Source organism: Enoplosus armatus, chromosome 16, assembly GCF_043641665.1.
Source record: "Enoplosus armatus isolate fEnoArm2 chromosome 16, fEnoArm2.hap1, whole genome shotgun sequence".
Taxonomy (NCBI): Eukaryota; Metazoa; Chordata; class Actinopteri; order Centrarchiformes; family Enoplosidae; genus Enoplosus; species Enoplosus armatus.
In genome coordinates, this window is record NC_092195.1 from 154,317 (window position 1) to 174,002 (window position 19,686).

General features: G+C 40.2%; 1 protein-coding gene across 1 annotated transcript; it reads right to left on the reverse strand.

Annotated features, from left to right (window-relative positions):
* Positions 1 to 361: 361 nt before the first annotated feature.
* On the reverse strand, positions 362 to 10,962 carry LOC139299437 (homeobox protein MOX-2-like). Its single transcript, XM_070922340.1, has 3 exons — positions 10,479 to 10,962; positions 7,126 to 7,298; positions 362 to 589 (listed from the first exon to the last, which is right to left on the reverse strand). The coding sequence occupies exons 1-3, from the start codon at positions 10,960 to 10,962 to the stop codon at positions 362 to 364; spliced, it is 885 nt and encodes a 294-aa protein (XP_070778441.1).
* Positions 10,963 to 19,686: the final 8,724 nt, after the last annotated feature.

The window sequence follows — 19,686 nt, forward strand, 5'->3', positions numbered from 1 at the left end:
CAAAGAGTGAGACTTGACTTGAGAAGTCAGGTTTATGGTGGTTACAGTCTTGGGACCTCTTTGATTTTGATAAATTATTAATATTCAAAAGCATGAGTGCTTTCAATTCAGTTCATTGTACACAACATTTTTGTTGAACAGTTTACAGTAGAATTTGACTGAAACAAATCCTTGACAGTGCAAAATCCGAGGCCTTTCATCAATTCAGAGCATCTCTGGAATGGTCACTGAATCTCATTATATTGTCTGTTGGGCACTTTGCTCACAGCAAGCTGCATTCATGTGTTTTTTTTTTGTTTGTTTTTTTACATCTCACCAATGTCTCTTTCATTTCTGTCCTGTCCTATAACACCATGGAAGGTCATAGGTGAAGATGCTCTGAGCTCTGGTCGCTGTCGTGGCTGTCCTCCTCAGTCGCCAGCCTGAGTGAGCTGGCAGAACGCTGCAGTCTTACTATCCCTGAAAACTCAGAGGGCGGTAATTTCCCTTTTTTCACATTGACCAGTTCTTTTTCCCGTGCTGCTGCCCCCTGCTGGCACCCCTTCACACGCTTCCATTTCATCCTCCTGTTCTGGAACCACACCTTCACCTGAGAGGAAACACAAAGACATGATTGTTGTGCTGTCTTCATACTCGTCGGTGCAAACCAACAGGACAGAAAATTATCTATGCCATGAAACAATTGTAATAGAGCACCCTTGTACCAAATAGGGGACAGAATCCATGGCCCTCATTCTGTGTAAAAATGAATTCTAAACTTAAACTGAAGCAATTCTGAGGCATCAGTGGTCTGACCTAGCTACATTGAGTAGTTGCCTGTAGGTTTATTGCTGGTACTGTGTCCCAGCAACTAACCTACACGTGACTACCAGGACATAACCCCTTGCCACTCAGGAAAGAACACTGTCCAGAGAAACACACAGAGGGAAATTTGTATTAAAAAGACACACAGAACAGGGACTGTGAATTTTGTCTCCCATTAGAGGTGCAGAATGAAGGTATCTCATGGAGAGGGATAATAACACTGTCTAAAACTGTCTAATTTGCTTAATTTTCTGCATTCAGTTGTTTTCTACTGCTTCTCTTATGTATATGTTTAATGGTCAACAAAATAATATATTCTAACCATGTGCCTGAATTAATGATTTTAAAACAAAAGTGAGCAGAATTTGGAATACAGGTTTTTCATGGTGATGAGAAGATGAATCCTAATAATTTTGTTTCTTGATCATTTCCACCATCAGGAAGGTCAAAAATGTACTCTTGACTGAGTATGAGCAGTTTTGACAACTGAATGTGAAAAGCTAAAACTGCACTGCTGACTCCAATGGTTGATTTAGGAGAATAATAAGTATAGTACACTTCGTATTGAACCATTTTTCTGTATAAGAAAATGCAGGTTAGAGTCCTTTGTAATAATGCATTACTGACACATTAACCCTTTCATGCATGAATTATGACAGCCTCAGTCAGGATTTTGATGAAGTGTTTTTATTTCTCTTTAGGCATGAAAAAAAAAATTTGAACTTAATTTTTTTCAAATGTTCATTTCACACAAAGTTCTTCACATGCATGGACAGCATGCGTTTGAGTTTTCAACTGAAGAAATATGTATTTAACACACCAATGAATAAAATGGAAATTTTAACAATTGTATTACTCCTTAGTTGTTACTTGATGTTACCAAATTTTATTTACCTGCAAGGGTCTCCTACTATAGAAGGATTGGCAAGGTATTCCTGAGCTGCTCAGCGTTTCTGGCCTTCCGTTGGCCATCTTGGTTTTGAGACATTTGTGTTGCGCTTACAATGTGGGTGGCAGTGTATGGGATGACGCACTAGCGTCCACTGTGGTGGTTGATGTGCAACTACACCATTAAAACCATGCATATACAAGAAAACAGCTTTTGAATAGCTGTCCACTGTAGTGACCACTATGCGTGAAAGGGTTAACCTTTGTTTTATTGACCCTATGCCAATTTTTGAGCCATGTTTTACAGTAAGAATAATGGCCAATGAGCCACTGTTTAATGTTTATATGTTTCAAAATAAGGGTAAAAAATGTTCTTTCTTATGTTCTTTTTTTGTTTTCCCTACTATACTGAAAATGTACTCAACCTTGGCCCCAAAACCAAGGGATGAACTATACCAAAACATGGATGTTGTTTACCATTACACCTGGCTGCCACCACCATGGGCCTGCTTGACTCTCACTGCTACAATTAGAATCAGAATCAGAATCAGAAATACTTTATTGATTCCCAGGGGGAAATGAGACAAACTGTGTCTTTTTCTCCAGATTTCAGTGGGGATCTCCGATGTTCTGGTCTCCAAGCCAGCCGGCTTCAGGACGATCAGCTGATCTCTGGAGTAAACAACGCGGCCATGAAGTTGCTGCGCAACTGCGCCGTGTCTGAATGAAAGTAATTCTAGGGTGAAAAAAAGGACCAGAACTCTCTCTACCAGCATGTTTGGAGAGGGTGCAACTTCAAAAAGTTAGTAGTTAAAAATACAAAAGTAATAATAAAGGAATAAAGGAAAAAGTAAGGAAAAATAAGAAAACAAACAGGAGTGACTGTCAGGCTGCATGCACGGTTGGCGCATCTATTAGTCATATTTCTGTTATTATTACAGTTGCCATTATTAGTCATATTTCTATTATTAGTATTATAGTTGTTATTGCTATTACTGTTGCTGCTATGCATCTCTGTCTATCTGTCTGTGTCTCTATGTGTCTATGTGTCTAAGTCTCTCTCTGTCTCTCTCTCTCTCTCTCCAACCCAACCGGTCAAAGCAGATGACCGCCCACCTAGAGTCTGGTTCTGCTCAAAAAGGAAGTTTTTCCTTGACACTGTTGCCAAGTGCTTGCTCATGGTGGGAACTGGTCCCTGTAATAATATAAAGAGGACGGTCTAGATCTGCTCTATATATATAGTGTCATGAGATGACTTTTGTTGTGATTTGACACTATATAAATAAAATGGAATTGAATTGAATACTACACACTGATTTTCATACCATACACAAATTAATGGAAACCAATTGTTACCTGGAAGATTGGAAAAATACATAATACAAAATCTGAAACAATGTGGCTGAGAAAATGGTCAGTATTGTACTGTGTCCTTAAAATAAAAAGGTAATTCAGCAAGTTATCCTTTCAATTTCTCTTGATCACCTTGTTAATGAGCGAATTAGCAACAGTACTCTTTCCACAATGGCAAAAACTATGGTATGGCCCTTTCCATTGTGTCATACAGTGAACTGATGCTCTATTCAGGGGAAGCTACTGAACATTACTTCATCCTTTCCTATTTTTCAATTCATAACCTTTTCTATAAAGCATGATAGCTTGCTCAGGGTTCATCTTATGGTTGTTCACGTTCTCAGACTGTAATTGTGTGTGGTCATTATTTGAATTCTATCATCATTTCCCTACATACTAAACAGTAATGTCTCCCCAATGTAACATTACCTCAGTATGCTAACCCTACACACAATTGACACACAATTCCCTCTACTTTCCAGAAATACCCTAAAGCAGTCATTTGACTCTTTTCACAGTGACTGTTCACGCGATGTTTTCCAAACATTTTTAACCCCCAAAATGAACAGCAGCAGGCCGTGCTGGTGTCCACATCTGCAGCACTGCTAACTTCATACGAATGTTTCTTTGTGAGCATTAAGAAAACAGCAACAGAAAGTCACTTCACAGACACTGAGAGCATCAAGGTGACATTTCAAAGAGTCTCTGCGAATTGGAATTGATTAGCCTCAGAGCATTAGTATGACATTTCCAACCATTTGCTGATGTCAAAACACAGGGATTATTTTCTCCTGTGAAATCTTGTAAAAATTTTAATGGGAGCCATATATCAACTGCCTTCAGAGCATCACTCAGATGTAATTGTGCTTGAAAAATATTTTGAATCTTTTAGATTACAATTAGAGCAATTACTACTAAATGTTTGACTTTGCTGTTTTTTAATGCATCTTAACCGGGTGGCTACAAGGACAGTCTTGTAAGCAAAAGGTAATACGTTTGAGCCCCACAATAACGCTGCTGTCATATTTTTTTGTTTTGTTAGTAATCAGCACAATTGAATTATTATTTAGGCAGCTAATGATGAGAGTCTGGCTTTAACGGAATATCTCTACACTTTCTTTCCAAGAGAGAGATGTTTAGATGGATATCAGTCTGTGTGTTTGGTAAGAACATGATTAAACAGGAGGAAACAGCTAGCCTGTCCAAACTTAGACTATAATACACTTATCAACACCTATAACGCTCACTAATTACAGTTTTTTACAATTGCTAAGTCACATTTCTCAAGTTCAAAACTCTTCACACAGTCAGCATAATAAACTGTGGATCACTTTTCATTGCTTTTACACAAAATGCATTCAATAACCACATCTTTCAAATTCCATGAACTGTTTCATGAAACTCAACCACCACAAAAACTCATTTTGCACATGTTTATACACTATTGTCAAAACTGTTGCATTTACTTTCAATATACATAACTAGAAAGAAAATTGAAATGCATAAACTTCTAATTGGAACACTGAGCACCTATTTTTATACCTTGATGACCTCTACGAAAGACTTGTGGCAGGTGGGAAAGGAGGCAAGTGAGGCAGAATCCAGAACGCTTTGTTATTGTATGGTACAATGTGGCATTTCAAGATGTCACAGAATGTCACTTTTCCTTTCACCTTACCCATAGAGGACATCTTTTCCTCATAGATCTGGAAGGTTTACCACCACCAGCCACATGATCAGATATCCGCCTTGGACACAATAAATGTCGGATGTCTGGACATATATGCAAAAGATTGCTGATGAATCAGACATGCAAAAAGATTCTTTCTAGGCGTATTGCAAGAGAGGACAAGGTGGGATGTGGATGAGAACTTGTGGCAGGGTTGACTGGCGCTGTTGTATTTCTGTAGCTATCCTATACAAGCATGTATAGTGAATATGCATAGTTTTACTGGAATTACTTTAGTTTCATTTTGTGCACTTGGAATTATTCAATGCAAATATGGCAACAAAAAAAGCCTATTGAAGTAAATGATCTCACTCATGTAGCGCTTTTCAAACTTCCCTTGCAGCACATGCAAGGTACTGGTCTCCATCAGGAGCAACTTAGGGTTTAGTGTCTTGCTCAAGGACACTTCGACATGGGGGGGGGGCTCTAACCAGGTCTACCTCCCGTGCGACAGTGCTAACCACTGCGCCACCATGCCGCCGAAGTATATCACAACAGTTCTTTATTCCATTGACCTTACAGTATATGTCACAGAAATGAATTCGAAGTTACCTTATTTTTGTTGGAATCTTGTTTTATGCTAAATAAGTAAACAAAAGCTAATTTTACAAAGACAATAGTAGACAATAATGACACTACTTGCAATGCTACCTGTTGTTAGTGATTTTTATGGTCAATATATAATGAGTAATCACGTGTTACTCTATTACTTGAGGGGCTATAATGGCAACAACTGGATCAAAGGGCATAAGACCAGAGATGATTGAGGAATTTCATGGGGGCTGAATTCTTATTTGGAAACATCAAGTGAAACATAAACAGTGGTGGGTTTAATTTCGAGCCTGGCATGAGCTGCTGGAAAACCAGGTTATTCATGACGATAGTTTGACAGTGACATATCTAGTACCGGTAAACCAGGAGACTTCAGCTTCATATTATAATTGGTGGTAATTGGTGAAACTGTTTACTTTTATTATGATGTAGTCACAGGAAATGTAATGTGTTTGTCAGTAAGATTAGCACTGACCGTTATCATTCATCAAAAATGTGTCTACAAAACAAGACAACAGTAATTTTTGCCATTTTTTGACCGTGGTAAAATCAGTTTGAAATCAGTCCTCAGTTTGAAATATTGTAGGGAGTAATGGAACAAGAAGGAGCAGCCACAGTGAGCTGTTAGATGAAGAGCTACAGGCTGCACACCTCCAACTTCTCAGCGAGGTAACAAACTCATTGTGCCCTGCTGTTCAAAGACCCATGGCATGTGCAGCATAAATCAGATCACAGTTACAGTTATTGAAACAACAGTAGTTTGCTTTGCTGTCCCCAGAATTGTGGGACCTGTAGTATTATTAAACACACTTGCTGTTAGGCCAACCACCAGTAACCACAGGTGTCGCCAAATCAACCAGGATCTTAAGGATTACAACTTTAAAACATTGTTTTATTTGATAGCCTTGCTTGCCCTGGTATTTGGCCTTTGTGCCCTCAAAAAATTCACAACACCAAAGGCCCCTAAAATGATGAAATTCCAGGCCTGTTTTACTTGCAATAGTACATTTTGGAAGTGAGATGAACTGTTTTGCTGAGCAGCATGTTGGTAAAGACAACTGTGTGAAGAGTATTTAAAAAGTGAACACGTATAGGGAAATGTGACTTAGCAATTGTAAAAACAAAACTGTAAAATGTTTTATATAATTTATTTATCCGTACACAAACAAAAATGTTAAACCAAGGATTTGTGATTTAAGAAGCGTGTGGGAACTATTTCTTGACGAACAACAGTTATTTGCCCACCAATTTTTATGTCAGGTTGGCAGATACAATAAGAGATTAATGAAAGATTTAAAGCCACAACTATACTACTGCATTTAATATAATTCTACCTTTATTTAAGTGTATAAAGGACAAATTTCACCTATATGAGATACAATGACAATCTTATGAAGTAAACAAACTTCTTCTTTCTTTTCCACCACTGAGCAGCACCGCAACACATTTTATCTATGAACACTAAAAGTGTAAAACCCTTGCTCTCGAGACAAAGAACTACACTATTACAGTGGTGATGTATTACCTCCCAAGACATTTCTTTTGGATCTCTGCTTAAAAAGGTTATCTTATAATTCTCCAGTCTCAAACTATGACTCAAGTGTTTGTCAGGGAGACCTGTCAATTTTGTTTATACCTTATGGTTGCCAAAGCCTGTTAATAAAAGTCATGGTCCATTGAATCCCTTTTTAATTGTATTTCATAATGTGGAGCTAGTAAGATGGCTATTTATCATGCTATTCCTGTTTCCTATTTCATTGCCCTCACAATGATTCACACTCATTCAGCAGGTACCGTACTTGTCGTTCCGTGAGGTCAAGGTTGACAGCTATTTCGTAGCGTCTTAGTCTCGTCAAATAGTTGTGGTGTGCAAACTCTGACTCCAGTTCCCGGATCTGTTCTTTGGTGAAGGCTGTGCGCTCCTTCCTGGGCTTGCTGTTCATGACTGACTTATAGCTCCCTTCTTGGGGCTCTGAAATGAAAAACAGAAAATTTTCCAGCCACAGCTGAGTCTCCAAAAGAAAGGGGGAGGAAGAACAAAGAGGGGGTTGAAAAAAAATGAGGGGGATTTGATCAACTACAGGGGCCCATCTGAAACAAAAATAAAAGGAAAGCAAGCCAATTAGGAGTGCCAATCACCTTTTATTGCGAAGATCTTGGTGTCGCATCATGTGGTATTCAACCCAAGCAGGGAGTTTGCTCCCAGATGGCTCCATTCAGTATGTATTTTATGGTATAGTACAGTATTTAGTCACACTATTGTTTGGATTAATGCACTAATTTCTAGCTCCTACAGTACAAAAAATTGCAAACAGTGCAGGTAAAGTTAGCGCAGGAAGCATTCGTGGGATTGTAATGGGAAGTGAAGAGTTCACATCTTGTCACAATCTAATAGTTAAAGGTACTCTGTGGAGTTTTCTTCTTAACAAACAAAGTTCTGTTTACATTCAGTGTTTCTCACCAAAAAGCATAGTGAGTATCCTTGAGCTCAAACAAACCTGTTGTGAAAGCATTAACTTCCACAGAAAACATTTGCACAGCTAATGTTTTGGAAATGATTTAAACCTGCATTGTTTAGATCCATGTATTCTAGCTGTCTTCTTCTTCCTGCCTTTTGGTGGCACATTGACGTGATTAGCACCACCTATTGATCAGTGGAATAGTGTGAAACCATTGGCAGGAATGTGCATGTGTTCCATGCTCAAAACACGAATGCATTTGTAAAAACAGGGTACCTTTAAAGGGGACCTATTATACTCATTTCCAGCTTTATATTTTCACTCTGGGACACCACAAGAGTAGCTTTGCATGATTCACAGTTCAAAAAATTAATTCATGCAGCCCCTCAGTTCACCCTCTGTCTGAAACAAGCCATTTGAGCTCCTGACTCTTTAAGCCCCCCCTCCCTAAAAACCCACTTTCGTCTGATTGGCCAGCTCCCTGTAGCCTATGGAGGGGAAGGGAGAAGCCTCTGAGTCCTGAGCACAGCCCACACCAATTTATCCACTTGCCACTGTCCTCAACAGCATGTGACAGCTACATTAACTCTGTGATTTACAGTTTCCTGATGGACAGATAGCTTTATAAAGCTTCATAAACCGCTAACTGCTGTTAATTGTAGCTGCTGTTAGCTCAGTTAGCTATAAGCACGCAGGGAGTGGGTGTTCACACCGCCAGCACAGGAGTTTTTGAGAGTCAGATGGTTAGAGTCAGCTAGCTAAGAGCATAGATATAGATATATATCTATGGCTAAGAGGACCGCTAAATGGACAGCTAACTAGCGAACGGCAACAGTTGGCAGGAGTAAGTGATTTCTTTAGCAACAAATAAAGCCATCTGTTTATCAAGAAACTAACCTACTTTCCTTCACAACAGAAAAAGCACTTTCTGCTGTTTCATACTGAACAACCTCCTGATTAATTTCTCACATTATGGCACAAAGACATATGCCAGACAATCGCTATTTCATTCAGTGCAATTAATTACTTAACATATTCTATTTAGCCTTGATTTACCTCTCCAAATCACATACACACCCAACACACATTCTGTACTATACTACTGATCACCTTATACTATGTCTTATACGCCATACTATATTATACTGTACTACATTATGTTAATATGTTATGCTGCTTTATTACATTATATACTGTATTATATTTCTATTATATCTTTATATTAATTCAGACGAACTCTAAGTATCATTACTTAATCATACTACATATTATTCAGGTATCATGTTTACATATACTTGACTTGCTAACTTTGCTGCTTCTAATTCCATCATTGTACTTGTAATTTTGTTTTTAATTTTGTTTTTACTTCCATTCTCTCTTTAGTTTCATACCTCTTATTGTTTCTTTTACCTTGTGTATTTATCTGCACTTATTTCTGTAAGTAAGTTCTGTATTCCAAAGATAAAGGCTAGTCTTACCTTATTTCACAGGATTTGTGTTTTCTGTCATTCTGACATTTGAAATTTTTTTTTCAGCTTTACCATCCACACAGACTGCTCTTTGCAGGATTGTAGGTCAATAACTATATCTATTTCATCATTACTAGACCATCTAGACACCATTAAGACCATCATGTACAGAAAAAACTGTAATAAAAATGCTGCGGCTTCTGTGAGTGCCAATGAAGTTAGAGTTAGGAAATTGGATTTGGGTTAGACTTCTGGCAGCTTTAGCATATCCTTTCGAAGGGTTCAATCTGTCAGTCAAAGCTCCCTCTCTTCTGGCCAGGACATTGGCTCTGTGGAATTGGAAGGTTCTTGACTTGGCACCCACTCAGAGCTGCTCGTCAGCAAGGCTAAATGATGCAGATATGTAGCCTACTTTTAAATCTTGTGGATATATCCTAGAGATTATTTTTGTATCCTTTTACCAGTCATGGTAATCGTATGTGTGCAGATGTAGAGCTTTAAAATTTATGGCAGGAAGTTAAGTTTTATGCCGTTACGATACGTGACCTGCACTTTCATCATCACCTTAACTTTTTAACCAGTGAGTCCCACATTTTACTATTAAAAACACCTGTATGTGGTGGATATTTAACAAGCTAATTCCAGTATTTTAAGAAAACAGTCTCACCACAAGGTCCACTTCATGTTGGGAAATAAAATTAACAGAAAATGTCATCAAATAACATATATATTTATCATATGAAATGTTTTACAGCTTTTTTGTGTGTCATGTCAAGCAAATCCTCACCTTTAAAAATCAACCATTGTTAGCACTGGACAATAGAGTTTGGAGGCACAACATGTATCTCACAATTTGTCATCTTTTGTCAGTTACTACTGTACTAGTTATGTGTGCTGATTTGTATCATTACATTTGGTTTTAAATGCAGTATAAATGTTCACTCTATAGAGGGCAAATTGCCAAATGTCCAAAATGTCGATAAAAAGTAGATCTCACAACAAACATGTATTTGGCCTTTTTTTCAATATTATGCAATAAATGGTTTTTATAATATAAAAGTATGAGCACCACTGTCAGTAAAACCCAGTCTACAGTCTACAATGAATCTTCTGTCTTTTCAGAAAAAGTAAGAGAGACAGAGCAGCAGAGAAAATTAAGCTGTGAGCTCTATAAACATTTCTTGAGAAACTATATTTTTTGCATTATGGACTTCCTGATCTTACCTGAGCTATCATTCTTATCTTTACTGCTCCTTCTGTCTGGGTCCTCTGAAGACAGACTCTGCTGGCCATATTCCCCAGACACACAAGTCGCTCCCGTGGTGTTCCCACTGTCCAAACCAGGGTTGGTGCCGCACATATTCGGGCCCCCCGAGCACAGTTCTGGGGTCGTGGCCTCAAGCTGCTGCATGCAGACACCGTGCTGAGCATCAGGTGAAGGCATCTGCATGGGGACAGGCCAACCAGGCAAGTGCTGAGGGTGGAGGGGGTGCTGCTGCTGGGGCAGGTGGCCTCGGTGGGCTGGACCACCAAACACATTGTATTCTCCTCTAGAGTAGCCGCAGGGGGGTGAGGAGCTGGGTAGATCCAGGTTGGAGATGTGGTCACTCCGGCCATGCAGAGTAAGCGGTGATGGGGTGATGGCGCTGTGCAGGCCCTGGGCTGTGGTGTGAGGGCTGCATACACAACCAAACAGAGAGTGATCCATGGTTTGGGGAGTCCTCCTAATCCCCACTCTTGCCTGTCAAATTCAACCAAAACTTCCCAAACAACAAGCAAGAAGAGAGAAGGAGTCAGGGATGTGGGAAGTCCCAGCTGTCCTCTGCAGTCCCTCTCAGTTCAGAAAGTTGGTAGAAGGAAGGTAGAGATGGTGGAGTTGAAAGAAAAGGCCTTATCCTGAGCTTGCAGATGGTTGCCAGGCGAATGGTGGGTAAACAGTGAGAGGTGGAGGAGGACCTCGGACGCCAGGACCAGTGTGGAAGGAGAAGAGGGAGCTTCCAGGGAACTTGTGCTGGAGTGGGAGGAAAGGGGCGGAGGAAGAGGGGGGTGGGGGGTTGTTATATATAGGTTGTAACCTGAGAGGTAGGCTGGGTCACTGGCTCACTGCTACTGACCACATGCATGTGATCATCCTCCAAAATGCAACACACAATAAATTTGAACCATTCCTATAGCACCGCCTCAGGAAAAGTGGGCAATTTATTTTTGAGCTGAGCTATTTGACCCTGCTGAAGCTTTTCTAGGAACTGCGCTGCATCAGCTGTTGGTTTTTCGGATGTGGAGCCGCAGAATTTAGGAGCTGTGTTTTCATGGCCTGTTCTACTGATGGTTGGATGTAAGTTAAAAGTGACATAAGATTGACCAGGAAAAAATTGTTTTTGGTGAAATTATTGCTAGCACAGTGACAGTCATTAAATACTTTAAGTTGGCTTTTTGAAGTTCAACATATTTTTAGATCATTGATGTCAATGTATCATTGATGTCTTGACAAATGACTTTTGAACTTAGATTTGTGTTAGACTTAAGTCAGGAAAAAGTAGTTGACTACTGTGAGACTCACCTCACCAGAGACTTGACTTGACTCAAAACTTGTCAACTTGACTGGAAACTTGTTTATGCTCATATTTCTCTATAGGAGTTCAGCTTTTCAAAACTCTTCACACAGCAGCAGTCAGTGTGGATTAAACGGTGGATCACTTTTCATTGCTTTTACACAAAATGCATTCACTGACCACAATTTTCAAATTTCATGAACTGTTTTCTCACTCAAACTCAACCACCATTGTAAAAAAGGATACAATAGTGCAAATATGATAGAGATCAGATTGTTCTGACACTACATGACATATTTAACTGTTAATCAGAGTGATGGCCTGTGGAAAGAAACTGTTCTTGTGTCTGGTTGTTTTAGCATGCAGTATTCTGTAGCACCTACCAGAGTTGAGAAGTCGGACCAGGTTATGTCCAGGGTGTGATGGATCTGCAGTGATGTTTCCTGACTGGACATGTATAAATCCTGAATGAAGGGCAGGTTGGCACCGGTGATTCATTCTGCAGTTGTGATTGTCCATTGTAATCTGTTCCTGTCCTGTTTGGTGGCTGATCCAAACCAGACAGTGATGGATGTGAACAGGACTGGATAAGGCACAGGAAGTACATCCTCTACTGGGCCTTCGTGATGATGATGGAGGAGATTTTGGATCCCAGAAACCTGAAAGCTTCCACACCAGACACAGCACTGTTGAGTATGGTGATGGGGGACAGGGTTGAGGTCCACTGTCATCTCGACAGTTTTGAGTGTGTTCAGCTCCGGGTTGTTATGACCACACGAGAGTGCCAGCTGTTCAGCCTCCATTTGTAAGCAGACTCATCACCATCCCAGATGAGGCTGATGACCGTTGTGTCCGGGTCTCTTGAAATACAGTCGTTGGTGTAGAGGGAGAAGAGCAGTGGGGAGAACACACCCCCTTGGGGGGCACCAGTGCTGATTGTGGGGTTGCTGGATGTGATTTTCCCTAGCCTCACCTGCTGTTTCCTGTCAGCACAGACTTTCAGACAGGAGGGTGACTCACCATCTGGGCCTGGTGCCTTCCTGATCTTCTGTCTCTGAAAGAGCTGACACACATCCTCGTCATAGATCCTTCATAGTGGGTGGGGGGTTCAAATGGTTGTTTGATGTTTGAGACAGAGCGGGTGAGGGGTCTGAATGGTGGCTTATCAAACTTGTAGTAAAACACACGTCATCAGCCAGTTGATGGGTCACTACATTGTGGGGGGTGGTGTGTTTCTGACCTGGTTGTACAGGATTCCATTTTTAATTTTATTTTAATGTTATTTCATTCAGTTTGTTTTAAAAATGTATACATTTATTTAATTTAATCATTTACTTTTCATTATTTAATGTACATACTCATTAGTGCGCATGCGCCAACCGTGCATGCAGCCTGTTACAGTCGGGTACAATTTCAACAAATTCACTACTACTGATCTGTGAAAAAGTGCAAATGCAGTGTTTGAATCTGATTACCTCACATATTTTTTTTTATTGTTGTAATCTTTAGAGATAGCAAGACTGCTCCTGCTGTCCATTTTTTTCTCCCCTCCGTGTCAGTGGGGAAACCGTACTTTCATACTTGTTCCTCCGAGTGATAGGAGCACACAGTAAACCATGGTGGAGACTATATGCGTGTCTTGTCTGGATGTGATGTGATGTGTTTTAATGTACCCTTTTTAATAATTTTCTTTTGTGGACAATAAAGTTGTTTTATATGTGAATATATAAAGTATCAGTGTATATATTAAGTGCAGGGGTGCATAAGAATTGTAAACAGATTAATTTAATTTGATTTATTTGCAATGGATTTCTTAAGGCAACACACTGAACATCATCATGCTGCTGCATTGTGCTGTCAGTTGGCAATTGTTGATACTGTTGAGTAATCCACCTGTGTTGTGTCCGAGTCATACCCTCTTTCCCTTCTCTCTCTTGGGGGTCCGTTCGAAAACCTAAAGGTTAGGTTGTAGAACAGCCGTCACTCAATGTAATATCCGCGTTGGGTGGGGGTATCGGTTGTAACATCTAAGAACCTCTTCAATACCTAATGATTGATACCTGTTTGTCTCCTTCTGTTGTATCTGAAAGTGACAAAGATTACATTAGTCATTAAGTCATTAATATTATTTAGGCCCTCAATTACCATGGGAATACTGAAACCACCACAAATGAAAGAAATTGTATAAAATAATAATCTGAATTTTTAATCATTCCTTCCCTTCCCCTCTCTCTAAATGTATCAGTAAACATTGGGATGTGATTGCTCTTGACTACACCTACAAGTTTAAGAACATAATAAAATAAAAAAATAATTCAAAGCAATAAACAACAGCAACACACCCTTTAGCCAAGGTAACGTTAGCCTGAAATATGTCAACAAGGCAGGTAACACTAGCGGTTCACACTCAAAAATATTAGCGAATTTGTTGTTTTTTTAAACATATTGATGTAAATACATACATGTTTGTGTGCGACAGAAATATTGTAAATCAGTGCATTTATCAACTACTAATTACTACTAATTGCCAAAAATCGCAGTTGTGTCTATCTGTATTAACGCATTCAAATTGTCTGCCAAGAACTTCCTGGAGCTATCTACAGTCTACATGAATCACCTGACTAGCAAGCATTTTGAACTTCCGTTAACTCTCTCTTTACATGGCTCTGGGTAACGCCAGTAAGTAAGCAAGCGCAGCGTAGCACACTCACCTGGAGATGACAATGATGAACCTGATCCTGAATCCAGACCGTTGGGTTAAATAAAGATGCTTCACTTTGTGTTTCACCTCCTAGTAGAAGCCAGGCTGCTGTTTGCTGTTGTACAGCTGCAGATGCTAGGTAGACTGTTTTAGCCCCTTTCCACTACTGACTTTAGATCTGTCAGCTCATGTGTCGCCACTCGCTGGTGTAGCTGGTACCTCACATTTGTGGATTTTTTTCTACAGATCTGCTGCGGTACAAATTGGACCAAAATCCACAAACAAGTACAAGGGAAGTCCCAAATGTCACGTGGCACACAAACTGACAGGAAGCGATCCACAAACGTGCAAAACCCATTTCAGGAGTACAAATGGATCCACAAATGCGTTAACATAATTTTACATGTATTTGTTGTGGTGAAACCTATATAATTCTTATGTGAAATTAAAATGTTTACAGAGTAAGTGCATATTTGCAAATCACTCTGTATTTGTGTGGATATGACTTTGCACAACACAAATAAAAATAAATACGTTTGTGAGATATTTGTGGATCATGTGTAGATTGTCTTCTGTGGGTTACAGTACAAATAAAAACTTCCATACTAATGGTGTGCTGCGTTATGTTCATTCACTGAGATGGTCAATCCAATCTAATCTAATCTATTAATACAACCAAAATTCTTCATTCATATCTCAAATTTATATGCATAATCACCTGGCCTCAGGTAAAATGGGAATCAGCTGTGGTTTGTAGTTTCTATATATACAGTACCAGTCAAAAGTTTGGAAACACCTTCTCATTCAATGGTTTTTCTTTATTTGTATTATTTCCTACATTGTAGATTAATACCGAAGACATCAGAACTATGAAGGAACACATATGGAATTATGTAGTAAACAAAAAAAGTGTATGTTTTATATTTTAGATTCTTCAAAGTAGCCACCTTTTGCTTTGATGACAGCTTTGCACACTCTCGGCATTCTCTCAATCAGCTTCATGAGGTAGTCACCTGGAATAGTTTTCCAGCAGTCTTGAAGGAGTTCCCAGAGGGGCTGAGCACTTGGTGGTTGCTTTGCCTCCACTCTGCGGTCCAACTCATCCCAAACCATCTCAATTGGGTTTAGGACAGGTGATTGTGGAGGCCAGGTCATCTGACGCAGCACTCCATCACTCTCCTTCTTGGTCACAGGTGAGAGTGTTGACGAGCACAAGGCTGGAGATCACTCTGTCATGCTGATTGAGTTAGAATAACAGACTGGAAGCTTTAAAAGGAGGGTGGTGCTTGAAATCATTGTTCTTCCTCTGTTAACCATGGTTACCTGCAAGGAAACACATGCAGTCATCATTGCTTTGCACAAAAGGGGCTTCACAGGTAAGGATATTGCTGCTAGAAAGATTGCACCTAAATCAACCATTTATCGAATCATCAAGAACTTCAAGGAGAGAGGTTCAATTGTTGTGAAGACGGCTTCAGGGCGCCCAAGAAAGTCCAGCAAGCGCCAGGACCGTCTCCTAAAGTTGATTCAGCTGCGGGATCGGGCACCACCAGTGCAGAGCTTGCTCAGGAATGGCAGCAGGCAGGTGTGAGTGCATCTGCACGCACAGTGAGGCGAAGGAGGAGGAGGATGGCCTGGTGTCAAGAAGGGCAGCAAAGAAGCCACTTCTCTCCAGGAAAAACGTCAGGGACAGACTGATATTCTGCAAAAGGTACAGGGATTGGACTGCTGAGGACTGGGGTAAAGTCATTTTCTCTGATGAATCCCCTTTCCGATTGTTTGGGGCATCTGGAAAAAAGCTTGTCTGGAGAAGAAAAGGTGAGTGCTACCATCAGTCCTGTGTCATGCCAACAGTAAAGCATCCTGAGACCATTCATGTGTGGGGTTGCTTCTCAGCCAAGGGAGTGGGCTCACTCACAATTTTGCCAAAGAACACAGCCATGAATAAAGAATGGTACCAAAACATCCTCCGAGAGCAACGTATCCCAACCATCCAAGAACAGTTTGACGATCAATGCCTTTTCCAGCATGATGGAGCACCTTGCCATAAGGCAAAAGTGATAACTAAATGGCTCGGGGAACAAAACATCAAAATTTTGGGTCCATGGCCAGGAAACTCCTCAGACCTTAATCCCATTGAGAACTTGTGGGCAATCCTCAAGAGGCGAGTGGACAAACAAAAACCCACAAATTCTGACAAACTCCAAGCATTGATTATGCAAGAATGGGCTGCCAACAGTCAGGATGTGGCCCAGAAGTTGATTGACAGCATGCCAGGGCGAATTGCAGAGGTCTTGAAAAAGAAGGGTGAACACTGCAAATATTGACTCTTTGCATAAACTCAATGTAATTGTCAATAAAAGCCTTTGACACTTATGAAATGCTTGTAATTATACTTCAGTATTCCATAGTAACATCTGACAAAAAAGATCTAAAAACACTGAAGCAGCAAACTTTGTGAAAACCAATACTTGTCATTCTCAAAACTTTTGGCCACGGCTGTACAGACTTCCACTGGTCTAATGTCCATTCCTTGTGTTTCTTGGCCCAAGCAATTCTCTTCCTCAGTAGTGGCTTCTCTGCAGCAATTAGACCATAAAGGCCTGATTCACGCAGTCTCAACAGTTGATGTTGAGATGTGTCTGCTACTTGAACTCTGTGAAGCATTTATGTGGGCTGTAATCTGAGGTGCTGTTAATTTGCAGTTTCTGAGGCTGGTAATTCTAATGGATTTATCCTCTGCAGCAGAGGTAACTCTTGGTCTTCCTTTCCTGGGACGGTCCTCATGAGAGCCAGTTTCATCATAGCGTTTGATGGTTTTCGCGACTGCACTTGAGGATACATTCTTGAAATTTTCCGGATTGACTGACCTTCATGTCTTAAAGTAATGATGGACTGTCGTTTCTCTTTACTTAGTTGAGTGGTTCTTGCCATAATATGGATTAGAACAGTAGTTGAATAGGGCAATTCACTGTATAGAACTGTGTACCAACTCTACCTCTGCACAACACAACTGATGGGCTCAAACACATTAAGAAGGCAAAAAATTCCACAAATTAACTCTTGACAAGGGGGTGACTGCCTCATAAAGCTGATTGAGAGAATGCCAAGAGTGTGCAAAGCTGTCATCAAAGCAAAAGGTGGCTACTTTGAAGAATCTTAAGTATAAAACATATTCTGGTTTGTTTAACACTTTTTTGTTTACTACATAATTCCATATGTGTTCCTTCATAGTTCTGATGTCTTCAATATTAATCTACAATGTAAAAAATACTAAAAATAAAGAAAAAACATTGAATGAGGAGGTGTTTCCAAACTTTTGACTGGTAGGTGTGTGTGTGTGTGTGTGTGTATGTATGTATGTGTGTATATATATACATATACGTATATATATATATACGTATATATATATATATATATATATACACTATATTGCCAAAAGTATTGGCTCACCTGCCTTGACTCGCATATGAATTTAAGTGACATCCCATTCTTAATCCATAGGGTTTAATATGACGTCGGTCCACCCTTTGCAGCTATAACAGCTTCAACTCTTCTAGGAAGGCTTTCCACAAGGTTTAGGAGTGTGTTTATGGGAATTTTTGACCATTCTTCCAGAAGCGCATTTGTGAGGTCACACACTGATGTTGGACGAGAAGGCCTGGCTCTCAGTCTCCGCTTTAATTCATCCCAAAGGAGTTCTATCGGGTTGAGGTAAGGACTCTGTTCAGGCCAGTCAAGTTCATCCACACCAAACTCTCTCATCCATGTCTTTATGGACCTTGCTTTGTGCACTGGTGCACAGTCATGCTGGAACAGGAAAGGGCCATCCCCAAACTGTTCCCACAAAGTTGGGAGCATGGAATTGTCCAAAATCTCTTGGTATGCTGAAGCATTCAGAGTTGGAACTAAGGGGCCAAGCCCAGCTCCTGAAAAACAACCCCACACCATAATCCCCCCTCCACCAAACTTTACACTTGGCACAATGCAGTCAGACAAGTACCGTTCTCCTGGCAACCGCCAAACCCAGACTCGTCCATCAGATCGCCAGGTGGTGAAGCGCGATTCGTCACTCCAGAGAACGCGTCTCCACTGCTCTAGAGTCCAGTGGTGGCGTGCTTTACACCACTGCATCCGACGCTTTGCATTGCACTTGGTGATGTATGGCTTGGATGCAGCTGCTCAGCCAGGGAAACCCATTCCATGAAGCTCTCTACGCACTGTTCTTGAGCTAATCTGAAGGCCACATGAAGTTTGGAGGTCTGTAGCGATTGACTCTGCAGAAAGTTGGCGACCTCTGCGCACTATGCGCCTCAGCATCCGCTGACCCCGCTCCGTCATTTTACGTGGCCTACCACTTCGTGGCTGAGTTGCTGTCGTTCCCAATCGCTTCCACTTTGTTATAATACCACTGACAGTTGACTGTGGAATATTTAGGAGCGAGGAAATTTCACAACTGGACTTGTTGCACAGGTGGCATCCTATCACAGTACCACGCTGGAATTCACTGGAATTCACTGAGCTCCTGAGAGCGACCCATTCTTTCACAAATGTTTGTAGAAGCAGTCTGCATGCCTTGGTGTATGATTTTATACACCTGTGGCCATGGAAGTGATTGGAACACCTGATTTCAATTATTTGGATGGGTGAGTGAATACTTTTGGCAATATAGTGTATGTATATATGTATATATACATATATATGTATATATATACACGTATATGTATATATATATATATTTTTTTTTGTTAAAACATGGATGAATCTAAAATGTAGTTTTGGTGGTGGTTGAGTTGAAGTTAAATGAAATTTGACACACAGTGCATTTAGAGGCAACATCTTTCAAAGCAATGAAAAGTTTTACAGTTCTGTCCACACTGACTGATGTTGTGCTGCGTCAAGAGAAAAAGTGAGTGTAGTCAATTGTAAAAAAAAAAAAACTACAGGTTTTTTTATTTACAATGTATTGAGGAAATACATTTATCAACTACCACATTATCTATTGCCAATATAGACTTATTGCTGTTCAGAGTAACCTTAAGCATCCAATTTGTAAAGTTCATGTGAGGAAGATGACTGATCTTGATTCATTAAATCTCCATCGTCTCCCCTGATCTCCTGCTCAAAGAAAAATACAGTACGTCCTCGTTACCCCCTTTCATTGAATTAGAAATGATTC

Excerpts from the sequence above, each read along its gene's own strand:
- LOC139299437 (XM_070922340.1), bottom strand. The coding sequence starts at position 10,962 with ATGGATCACTCTCTGTTTGGTTGTGTATGCAGCCCTCACACCACAGCC. Across the intron at positions 7,299-10,478 it reads AGATAAGAATGATAGCTCAG|AGCCCCAAGAAGGGAGCTAT; the intron begins GTAAGATCAGGA and ends TTTTCATTTCAG. Across the intron at positions 590-7,125 it reads TTGACCTCACGGAACGACAA|GTGAAGGTGTGGTTCCAGAA; the intron begins GTACGGTACCTG and ends GTTTCCTCTCAG.